The sequence below is a fragment of the Aptenodytes patagonicus genome, chromosome 1 (assembly GCF_965638725.1).
Source record: "Aptenodytes patagonicus chromosome 1, bAptPat1.pri.cur, whole genome shotgun sequence".
NCBI lineage: Eukaryota > Metazoa > Chordata > Aves > Sphenisciformes > Spheniscidae > Aptenodytes > Aptenodytes patagonicus.
The window spans coordinates 56,613,956-56,625,709 of record NC_134949.1 but is presented as its reverse complement, the minus strand read 5'-3'; the positions used below and the strand labels follow the sequence as shown (position 1 = coordinate 56,625,709).

The window sequence follows — 11,754 nt, the reverse complement described above, 5'->3', positions numbered from 1 at the left end:
GTGTGCATATAGCCTTGCACCCGCCTTCCCACCTGCACCAGGCCTCCTCAGCCCCACAGAGAACAAAAGCCTCGTCACCAGTGCCAGCAGCCGTACCACGGACCCTGCAGAAACCACCCTGCTACACTGCTACCCATCCTGCCACCCACACTGGCCGTCCACAGCCCAACGCGGGGTCAAAGCCTCCCCCAAGGTTGTCTCCACCAGCTGGCCAGGCGTGGAGATGTCCCCAGCATCACCGGCTGCCAGAAGCCTCTTCTCAGCCTACTGTGCTGTGGCTGCTCCTGCCTAGCCTCTACATAATGTTTTAAACCCAGTGCAATAGGAAAGACTCCCCCAGGGCTCCTCTTCTTCACTGCACTGAAGCACGAAGCCACGCTCTATCATCTTTAGCGGGGGCGTGCAGAGGTGTTCCCTGCACTTGCTTTCTCACACAGCTCTTTGGTGGCCATGCGACTGCTCTAGAGGAACTCTCTTGCCGCTGGGCTGCATCACCATGCAACAGAAGAGAGATTTTCCTTTGCCTGTAACGTGGATTGCAAGGACAAGGCTGTGTGCTTTGCCCTATATGGTTAGGAATTTTTGGTTGTAATAAGGTGGTTTTTAAGCTCTGCTCTGTAATTTCCTGTCAGATCATGGACTACTTCTAAAGGACCCATAAAAGCTCACTGAGAAAAGCAATCTCGGGTATTCCTCACTGCCATCCGCTCACACAAATATCCTACTGGTATCTGCGTATCTACCAGAAAGTCTACAAATGGCAAATATCAAAAATCTCCCATGTTGCGCAACAGTGGGAGACAATGTTGGGAAAAAGTCTCTGCCGATGGATAAGCTGGGAAAAGCCTGAATGGATCCCAGCTCTTGTGTGCCACCAGCTGAGTCCCAGGATGACCACAGCATGTCAGATGTTCCCCTTGGAGATATCACTTGAACGATATCATAGGGGGGTAGAGGCTAAACTTTACACCAGCGGTACCCACTCGTTGCGTTCAGAGACTCACGAACTCTCCACTACATAAACCATTCACCTGAAAAATTTTGCAATGCACGGTAAATCCAAAAGATCTTTTTTTCACACTGGACAAATTCCATTTAGGCCGAGACGGGTAACGAACACCTCGGCAGGCGTGGTCATGCCGTGAGCAGAGAGCAAGAAGAGCAAGCAGCGCTACGTGTAGGCACTAGTATTTGTGGTTAGTTGTGAGGACAAGTTAATGACGGCTCACTACGGTTTGTAAGCAGGCATCGCGGGGGAAAGGCTGCCGAAGACGCGCTGCCAGCACCTTTCCCACCCCCGCAGAGGTCTCGGAAAGCAGGAAGCGGCGCTGCGAGGGTTATGCCAGCAGAGGACGGCAAAAGTCGCGCTTCAGCCAGACACCGGACCGGGGGGTTTAGGGAAAGCGCCTTCCCCGGCCCCCTCGGGCCCAACTGGGAGCCAGCCGCAGGCCTGCGGTGCCGCCGCCAGGCCGGGAGAGGAGGGGCCGGGCCGCGGCCCTCCCCGGCGGCCGCCGGCGGGCCTTGGGCAGACCGGACGCCGGGGCTGCCCCGTGGCCCGTCGCGGGGAAGACGCGGCGTCCGGGGCGGGCCGGGCGGTGCCGCCAGCTGTAGCGTCCCCTCCGCCGGCGGCCATTAAACCAGCGCCGCCTGACAACCGCCGCCATCGCCTCATTCCCCTCTCGCGCCCGCCGCCTGCCGGGAGGCGTCACCGGGGGCGGGGCGTCACCGGGGCCGGGGGCGTCACCCGGGGCTGGGCGTCACCCGGGGCTGGGCGTCACCGGGGGTGGGGGCGTCACCGGGGGCGGGGGCGTCACCGGGGGCGGGGCGTCACCGGGCTGCCGGGGGCTGACGTCACAGGGTCAGGGGCGGGGCCAGCAGGGGCAAGATGGCGCTGAACAGGAACCACTCGCAGGAGGGTGGCGTCGTCATCCCCAATGCCGAGAGGTACCGGTGGGCGGCAGCGGGGCCGTGGGGGCCTGTGGGGCGGGGGCCGGGGCCGGGGCCGGGGCCGGGGCCGGGGCCGGGGCCGGGGCCGGGGCCGGGGCCGGGCTGGGGGGCTCCTCCTCACCCTTTACCCTGGCAGCAGGGCCGGCGGGGCCCGGTGGCGGGAGGCAGCTCGGCCCCGCCGGGGCGGCCCCCCGTCCCCTCCCAGCCCCGGCCCGGCCCGGGGGCTGTGTTATTAAAGTCCTCCCTTTAGCAGCGTGGGAGCGGGCTGGGGCAGGCGGTGGGGAGCAGGCCTGGCTGGAGCCGACAGAGCTGCCCCGTCGTCACTGCTGAAGCTCGGCGGTCCTTAGCGCCGCTCCGGCGGGCGTCCTGGGTGAAGAGTGAGCTGCCATCGCCTGTGAAAGACAAGGAGTTGGCTTTTTTTTTTAATGTCATGCAGTTAGCTAGTGGTGTCAGAGAGGCAGAGACCACTTCAGGTAGGAGTCTTGATCACTTGAAATCAAAGTCAGGAAAACGTGTGGTCGGAGGCGAGGCCTGAGCAGAGCAGGTCCCCTCCTCGGCACGCGAGGAGCGCCTCTCTTCGCGAAAGCGCAGCCGGCTGCCCGATGCCTGCCCTCGCCCCGAGTGGGGATTGACAGACCAGCTTGACGGGCTGGGCCTTCGCTTTGATTGTGTTCGGGTGCTCCCGGCATCCTGGCCTTGGCTAGAGAAATCCTAGAAACCAGAGGCCCGGTAAAGGATCATCGAGTTGGTTTGGGGCTGGAGCACAATAGGAAAAATACGCTCCAAAAATACGCTCCAAATAATGTTGGGTTCGTAACTGACTGCTAATACTTCAGTCAGGGGAGTCCTTTGACCTGTAGAGCTTTTGCTGGTTTAAAGGAGATCTCTCCATCCTTGACCTCAAGCCATTCTTTGAGGCGCTGCTTAGTCACAGGTGGGTGCTCCGCGGGGTGCACAGCCCTCCTCTGACAGCCCTGGACAGGCATGCAGGTGCAAACCAGTTCAGCAGCCTAATTACACCCAGTGGTGGTGGCTGTGTGCTGTGTGCTTGTGTGCGCAGCTGGGAAGGAGTAAACATTAAAGTGACTACGTAGAAATTCTTCCCAATGAGGCAAACTGACGTGAAACGTTGCTACAGGACATGGTTGAGGAGGGTTCTGGTAAGATCCAAACTGTCGAGGAGTTGGTTTTATTTAGCTTAGAAGAAATGTTTCCCCTTTTCATCTTGGAAATGGAAAGAGCTCTGCTGCCTCGTCAGTCTGTCCCTCTCAGCCAGTCTGAGAACCTGCATCTAGTTCAGCTATGAAGTAACGTCCCAGTAGAATTTCTTGATCAGGATTTTTTTTTTTTCCACATTAAAGCTAGACCTTTTTAATGTCTTCCTCCTTGGATAGCTACATTTTTCAGATACGTCTATACTGTTACGTTTTTTTTCTTCCCTAGAGAGCACACAACCTGAAACTACAGGGCTTTTGGTTGTTTTCCCATACGCTGGCCCTGCTGATTCCTCCCTTCCCCCAATAATTTTGCAGTTTCCTGACTCCTTACTTGATCTGACTTCTACAATAGGCTGATCAGAATATATAAGGATAATTTTAGGTCTGGCCTCTTCAGGCTTGTATTGGGTTAGGGTTTTGTTTTTTTCTTTTTCTATTCTCTTGAACCATAAAAGGCCTCAGATTCTTCTGGCACTGTTACACACTGCAAACTTGTCACCCCCAAGGCTCTTCTGTTTATTCTGTAAATTTTCTTACTAGGTGGTATGTTTAGGGTCCGCCCTGTAGATTCAGTGACACCCTTTCCCAAGTTGACTCTTTCATTTTTCCTGAAAATACATTTAATTTTTCAGTCACCTCCATACCCCTGAGCCTGCAACGTTCACGGTTCCCATCTGGCTTTGGTGTCGTTAACAGATTTCGCTAATGTTCCTACAGATATCCAACAATAATAAGCTTATTGCTGACATTACTGGCTCCTTGTTTTGTTCCTTAGCATGGTGCTGTTTATTACAAACATTTACTTAAATCATGTGGAGGAGGGTCAGCAGTGAGGGCATTAGTGGAGCAACTTCCTCAGTTTGCACAGTGGGTGCGGTGTTACAGCAGTGCTGTTTTCCCGTGTAGTGGCCAGTCCTGGATTTGAGCATGGACTTGGAGAGGGAAGCTTGCTCTGAAGTGATACCTTGGCTTCAAGGGGGATGGTTTCGGACACCTCACCCCTTTCTGTGCCCCGGCCTTTGGGCCGAGGCTCTTCTCATGCGGAGAGGGGAATTCCTCAGCCTGATGGTTTTGGAGACAGAAAGAGAAACTGTCATTTAAAGCTTCCCTTTGTGGAAGAGGAGCAGGGGTTGTCACAGGTGAGAGGATGAATTCTTCCGCTCTGCATAAATCATCCCTCTCCATTCAAAGCGAAAACGGCAGGCCCACATCCGAACTGAGTCTTTTGGGATAATATTCAGAGGTCCTGGTGTGCTATCCCCCTCCCTGTGTGAGGGGGGGGGTGCGTGTCAGAGCTGTTGCTGAGTTTGTCTCTCCAATTTGTCTGATTTCCTCCTGTAGTGTTCTCAAACAGTGTAAAGATGTGGAGCTCTCCTTCAGTGACGTGACGGGCAAGCCTGAAGCCTTCAAAGGCACCAAGAAAGGGATGCTGTATCTCACCCCTTACAGGGTAAGTCTGATGCCAGCAGGACTGCTTCCTTCTCAAGGGATCTTGTAGACTTTAGACCAGAAACCTAGTTGGTGATAGAAGTGATTTTTGTTATGGGAGGAACCGCTGAGAGTACTAGGTGGGAGAAGGGAAGGTGGAAATAGGATAGTTCGTGCCTGTGTCACAATCCCAATTCCCTACAAAGGCACGTGTAGTCCTGGAAATCACTGTCTAGAGAATATATTTCATATAATGTGTCAGTCCATATTACTTTCTTTGAAAACTGTCATAGCTTATCCCTAAAAAGCGGAACAATAAAACTCTGTAAATGTGCACGTGTGTTTTAAGTGGTGTATTATTTTGCAACATACATGCTACAGGTGAGCGAGCCACGTGCCATCAAATCTGTTTGGGATCCCACAGTATTAAAGCTGTGAAATAACACAATTGCATACTGATACTAGGAGTTAAGTTATCCTCTTTTTGGATGCTGCTTCAGCTAGAACTCCATGACCACCCTTTATATTTATATTCAAGTAATTCAGAGGCTTTCCCTCCTGTCTTGCAGATGATCTTTGTGTCGAAGGGCAAGGATCCTATGCTGTCTTTCATGATGCCATTTTATTTGGTGAAAGGATGCTCCATTGAGCAGCCTGTTTTCTCTGCCAATTACATCAAAGGACAGATTCAGGCCGAGGCAGGAGGTATGTGCCCGTGCTTTGTAGACTGAACTCTTCCCAAGTGTCACAAGTCCTTTTATCTTCTGCTGAACATCAGATAGATGGCTTACATGCACGGGAAAGACGGACAGAGTAGCTACAGCAGTATAGCTAGCGTGTCCACGCTAAGGTAACCCGCGTCTTCTGAACTTGAAGGCGCTGCTTCGGCGTTACTTTCTGCCCCCAGAGCTAATAACTGACTTTCACAGGATGGCTTTTGTTTAATCCTGTAACTTCTGTCTTGCTGTGTATGTCATGTTCACTTGGTTTCCGCATGTGCTTGTTTTCCCGTCTTTGACCTGGAAGGGTGGGTAAGTGACCGAGTCGCCAGTCGTCGGTGTTGATAGGCAGAACTAGCAACCACTTTTGTTTTCTGGAGGTCATTAGTCACTTACCAGATTGGGTACGTTTGTGTGCATCTAGGATGCTTCTGTATATCATTGATTTAGCTTTGTTCCCAATTTGATGATGAAACTGTGGTAAGACTTAGTCAGGGTCATGACCTAACATAGGGAATTGCAGAAGGTAAACAGGGATTAAAAACAAGGCTTCTGGTTCAAATTTCTTCCCTCTTCAGCCCTAGAACTAGTTCATGTGCATTTTGATGGCATCTGGAGAGCTTATGCTTTTACTTCCTGTTCCTAACAATGTCTTAAAGTGGCTGGGTCCTCTGGATTGTGGATCAGCCCACTTTCTCGGGCTGAAATCATACTAAGACAGTGATTTTAAAGAGGTGAATCTCCAAGGGGATGACTTTATCCATGGTGGATTGTTTTGTTATATTTCTGTCCTTTATTTCTACTTTGTCCCCAGGAGGCTCTCTCTACCTCTACTAACTTCATTGTTAGTCAGACAAGGAAGATAAATCTTATTTTATGAAATCTTTTATTTTAAAGACATCTTTTTTCTAAAAAAAAAAAAAAAAAAAAAAAAAATCCTGAAAACCAGAAACAACCCCCCCCAACCTCCAAACACAACACCAAAAACCCCGTGCAAAATAAAGCATTCTTATCCTGCAATGTCATCACCTACTTGCTTTTTTTTCTGAAAAAGTGCTATTATACCTAAGGATTTATAATCTGTCTGGGTTTCTGTGGGTCAAAGAGATTAAAAATGTTGCATTTGATTTAAATCCTAGCTTGAGTTGCAGATCCTGATCTGTAGTCCACTGAGGTCAGCAATAAAACTTCATTTGAGGGCTTTTGATTAAAATCCTCAGTGAATTAAGTGTTCTTTCTTTACAGTGTGTTCATTATTAGGTTCTATTAAACCTTTCAGGAAAGGACAAAACATCCTAGTATTTAGGGTAGGCTGCTTCTACATAACTATAATGGGGATCGTCTTTCAAAGGGTAAAGAAATAAATTCCTGATCTTGAGATACTATTTTGGGGGACATCTGATAGCAGTGCCATGATTCTTTCCCCCTGCGATATGACGCAAAATGGTTTTGAAATAATAAGAAAAAAGTAATTGGAGTATTAACTGTTTAGCTGGCTTGACTGCTACTGAGGAGGTTAATAGTCCGTTTTAATTCTAATTCTCTCTCTCTCCTAGGTGGCTGGGAAGGGCAGGGGACATTTAAACTGACTTTCAACAGTGGAGGAGCCATTGAGTTTGGGCAGTTGATGTTCAAAGCTGCCTCTAATGGTAAGGGGTCTTCAGAGCCTGCAGTTCCCCCGTGATTGGCCGAGCTAGTTAGAGAATAGTGCTCTTTTTGAACTTCATGGGCTGGGGGAAGAGGGGGTACTCGATGCACTCTTCCACAGCAGTGCTGTGGGGTTTTTTTCCAGGGGAACTTTTGTTTTTCCTTCCAATCGTTTTTCTTTATTTCATTGTAACGCTTTGTGCAATCAGAATATTCTGAAGTTTGTGCTTCTGAGGTGGACCACCTTTTTCTACAGAACCTTGTTCCTCCTGGAGTAAAGTTGAAATATGTGATGGTGAAAAATTGATCCACTTACGTACCCTCAGCTCAGTTCTGTAATAGTGGAGTAAGATGGGGGAAGTTAACACATCCACATTTGGAGGGGGCAAAAATAAATTTAAAATAATAACTTCTATTTAAAACTTTCAAATGGGGGAAAAAATGCACTTTTTTTTTCTGATACAAAAATTTTCTTTTTTAAAGGAATGTGCATTTTAAAATGTACACTTTTTTCTGATAAGACAGTTTAAAAAGAAGTAAAAACCACCCAACTGATACTTGCTTTAGAACGGTCTTTTCTTCCAGCAGCAGGAGCTCTGTGTTTGAACTGGTACCTGATAGCTAGTATTTTTGCAGCTGGTTTCCTTTAGCACCCTGTGAACTTGCAGCCAGGAGGCTAATGCTTTTCAAGCGCAGTACTCTGCCAGGACTGTATAGTGAGTTTAGATGATAGGAAATGGTGCTGCATGAACAGGACTATTTTTTCCTTTTATTCTATATGTTTAATTGTAACAAAAGGATGTCTGGCTTACTAAACATGTGCTCCTTAGCTTCCAGTGGCGTTCCTCTCCAGAACCCTGGCTATGGCTATACACCCATGCCCGGAGGGTATGCACCTGCCCCGCCTGCTCCAGGGGGTTATTCACCTGCGCCGGGGGGCTATGCTGCTCCTCCACCACCAAACGGACCATATCCTTATACACCACCTCCGATGAACGCCTATGGACCTGCTCCACAGCCCATGGGATATCCATATGCCCAGACTCCAGGTTTGGAAGCTGTGTAATGATGACTGGCAGGGTGTGTTTGGTGTTAGTTGTAAAGAAATCACAATGGTACGGTGAGGGTTACTGGAGTTTTGTCTCCATCAAGGATCCTTGTCCTTGCAAAAATCTGTCGCGTGCTGTTGATCCCACCCATGTGTCTCTATAGTTGCAGCTGGATGGGAGGTGAAAATGCGGTTTGTAAATTGTCCTGCTGCTTGGCGGAGAATTGTTGCCTGCTGGCATGATGGGCATTAGCAAAATGTCAAATCCCTGCTGTCTGCATCCCTGCCAAGCCTGCAGAGCTTCCCTGACCACTGCTCTTGTCCAGGGCTAATGTGCTGTTGGGCCTGTGAGCTCTCTTCCCCCCTGTCCCATTGCCATGGTCCAAAGCATCAATCTGGTGTCATCTTTTTCAGGTATTTACCCACCACTTCCGAACATGAACCCCACGTATGTGCCACCTCCTCCCCCCTACTCTGGGCCATCTCCTGCAGAACCCTCAGCTCCCCCAGCTTGGGTGAGCCCAGGGATGCCAGGTAATGGAACTGGGGGGCTGCCAGGGTCCGGGTGCAAAAGGGTGCTTGGGGGCTTGGGCTGTGGGTGGCATAGTGGGCACAGCGTGGGGTGGGGAAGCTGTTGTTGCTGCAGGAGCTCAAAGTCATCTTGATCTATTATTTGAGTTAACAGAGTGTGGGGGGAGCTGCTCAGCTCTGCATTGCACAGCTTGTGGTCAGCTCTAGCCAGCTTGCAGCTTTCCTGAACTGCTCTGAATTCAAACCCAGCTTGCTGCAGTTGCTGCTAGCTCTTTGGATGTTTGTCGACTCCTCAAAAGAGCTATGGCTGGGGAGAAGGCTCTGGGGCCACTGCCTAAGGCATATAGATGAGCGTGTCCTACACTTGCTGCTTCTCTTTCCTTTCTAGGGAGCAGTAAGGCCATGGAAGCCGCTTCCAGTGCGTATTACAACCCTGCCAACCCACACAATGTATACATGCCCATGGTGAGTACGGCACCTGTGGCCTGCGTGTACCCGCTCCCTCTTCTGTCGCTAACAGAGACAGCTGTTTGCTTTCCTAGCAAAGCCTAGCATGCCTTCATTTTGAAAATGCACAGAAAGTGTGCATTTTCCTGGGAGGTGTGGATGATAATGCCATGAAGGCGGCTTGTTAAATCTTCAGTCAGGAAAGGAGGAGGGCCTTAAGATGCATCCAGCAACAGCCACACAGTATGACAGAAGCGCTCTGCTTCTGTTGGGCCTGAAAGTGGGGAGGGTTGAAGAAGAGCAGGTCACTGAAGGATGAGAGCATGTGGGTTTCGTTTTCATTTTTTTCCTGGGCTGTGTGGAGACGGGGAGGTCTCTTACTGTTCAGTCAGTGGCAGCTGGTAGGTAGACTGTAGCCTACGTCTGGTATGTGACAGCCAGTCTGCCTGTGCCCTTCACTGCCTCGTGTGACTCTGTGGTGGGCTGGAGACGGATGGAGCAGCAAAGCTGGCCCTCAGCCCAGGGGCTTGCTGTCTGCTGGGTCAGAGCTATGAACATTGACAGAGACAAAGCCCTGGAAGTGAAGGGAGGATGGCGATTAAAACAGATTAAATGGTCTGTTTGCAATAGACCATTTGTTGCCTGGTTTTGAGGGGACCTTCACTAGAAACGTTACGGGAGGCAGCATATATCCTGGAGCATAACTGATACTAGGGAGGAACGGTGTGATGAAACGACAGCTTAAAACACAGCACCTGGCTCTGTCTGTAGCTCACTGAAGAGCAGTCATTTCTTGTAAGCCAAGCCTGGGAATGCCTGGGAAGAGCTCATCATAAAACGAGCAGGGTTGTTGACTCTATTCTATCTCCTTCCAGGATCAGCCACCTCCTTATGCACCTCCTGAGGATAAGAAGAACAACTAACAGAAGGAAATTGCAACTAGCCTCCCACACTCTCTCTCCCTGAAGACAACTTGGCTGTTACTACCCCTCGGGTTAGCATATCTCTAGCTCTCTTTGTGTATATACAATATATGTAGTGCTGGGCAGCTGAGCACCTGCCCTCCTTAAACATCAAGTCAGTGGCAATACAAGGCGGAACAACAGCACTTTCTTGTTTATTTGCTTTATCTCATGGGGCCGAAGCACTAACCTTTTGCTCTGCCATTGGCTTGAGGAGAGAGATGGACTTCTTAATAAACCACCAGTAGATCACATGACTAATCTAGGACTAAAATATGAAGGCTCTAGGATCTTGGAGTAAAACGACTCGGAATGCCAAACTTTTGACTTCTTCTGAAGCACCATCCAAGAGGAAAGGTATAGAGAGCAATGAAGTTCCTTGCATAGACCCTTGGGTGCCCCAGAAAGGTGTTAAATTTCCTTAAATTCTGGCACAGTTCAGCGTGAGATGGGACTCTGGAAATCCTGTACCGTGCTGGAATTGTGTGTTTCATGTCCTGGACTAACAAGTCATGGGGTGACGAACTTGGGAAGTGCATCCTAAGAGACACTGAAGCATTTGGCTACGCAAGAGGGAAGGGGATGGGCTCCTATCAGCCTGCCTTTGTAGACATTGAATAGAAAAGCAAACAAAGGTGTGCCGCAGGGCAGTGAGCTGATAGACTGGCAGGTGTGAGAATCAGTCTTCCTTTCCCTCTCCTAGAAGCAGGTCCCGTATCTGTGCAATGATCCTGTGTCAAGCAGCCGTTCTTCAAGCGTAATGGAGTCACATGCTGCACAGGAGGCTGCTTGCCTTGGAGCAAAATATGTTACATTAGGAAGATGACCTGGCTCTAGCCTTGTCAGGAGACGGGTCCCGCAGCCCTGGCTCCCTCTGCTGAGCAAGCTTGGGCTGTGTGCTAGCTCCACAGGGGAAAACTGGCCTTTGTCATTTCCTTCAGCCACTGCAGCCAGGGGGTGTATGCCCACATCTGAGCAACATGGGTGGGTGGGCGCTGTAATACCGGAGTTGGGTTGCTTAGGGGTGCAATGCCCTCTCAGCTGGGAACCGCTGTCTGGTGCGGATGTTACTAACGCTCAGAGACTCTGGCTGCTCAGCCACAACCTTTCCTTCTTCCTTAGAACATAGTGCCATTAAACCTGCTCTGAAGGGAGTCTCTCTAGTCTGGTGGAGTCCCTTGTGATCTTTTACATATGCTTCCTACAGCCTTCCTACCTTCACAGTGAAGGGGAAGGAGTGTTTTCTCCCTTACTTCCCTGTGTGCCAGGGCTCTCCTGTGAGGAAGGCTTGCATGACTTGCAAGTGTGAATTCCTAAAGCAGCCCTGCATGAGGGGAAGTAAATTTCCTTATCTGCAAACACTGTTTAAGTCTGAGTTAGAGACCTTCTAATAACTCTGTATTTAAAAAAAAAATCAACCATGAATGTTTGTAACTTTTGAATTGCACTTTAATACAGGAGCATTGATACCTTTAGCCGCCTGTTCACTGCTGCGTGTGTGTTGTGTTGACCTTCATTCTTGCCTACTACACAGAAGGCTGGAACAAACAACAACCACTGGTGCTGTTCTCTCGGGCAGGCTGTGGGCCAGTCCTCCTCTCTCCCTCGTGCGTTGCTAAGCTGGATCTGGAGTCAAGTAACTGGGGGGAGAGAAGAAGGTGGGGCTCATCCTCTTGCTGCCTGGGGAGGGTGGAAGGCTGGTTTGTGCCTTTGCTCTCGCCCAAGATATCCAGAATTGGCACGTGTTCACGTCCTCGGGGCAGGCACAACGCTGCATTTGGCAGGGGCCGTGTCACCACCCTGCTGCT

At 50.1% G+C, this 11,754-nt stretch overlaps 1 protein-coding gene across 1 annotated transcript; it reads left to right on the top strand.

Annotated features, from left to right (window-relative positions):
- Positions 1 to 1,856: 1,856 nt before the first annotated feature.
- Positions 1,857 to 11,421, top strand: WBP2NL (WBP2 N-terminal like). Its single transcript, XM_076336782.1, has 8 exons — positions 1,857 to 1,944; positions 4,506 to 4,614; positions 5,162 to 5,297; positions 6,868 to 6,960; positions 7,789 to 8,007; positions 8,421 to 8,540; positions 8,926 to 9,002; positions 9,860 to 11,421. The coding sequence occupies exons 1-8, from the start codon at positions 1,886 to 1,888 to the stop codon at positions 9,905 to 9,907; spliced, it is 861 nt and encodes a 286-aa protein (XP_076192897.1). The 5' UTR covers positions 1,857 to 1,885; the 3' UTR covers positions 9,908 to 11,421.
- Positions 11,422 to 11,754: the final 333 nt, after the last annotated feature.

Excerpts from the sequence above, each read along its gene's own strand:
- WBP2NL (XM_076336782.1), top strand. The coding sequence starts at position 1,886 with ATGGCGCTGAACAGGAACCACTCGCAGGAGGGTGGCGTCGTCATCCCC. Across the intron at positions 5,298-6,867 it reads GATTCAGGCCGAGGCAGGAG|GTGGCTGGGAAGGGCAGGGG; the intron begins GTATGTGCCCGT and ends TCTCTCTCCTAG. Across the intron at positions 9,003-9,859 it reads ACAATGTATACATGCCCATG|GATCAGCCACCTCCTTATGC; the intron begins GTGAGTACGGCA and ends ATCTCCTTCCAG.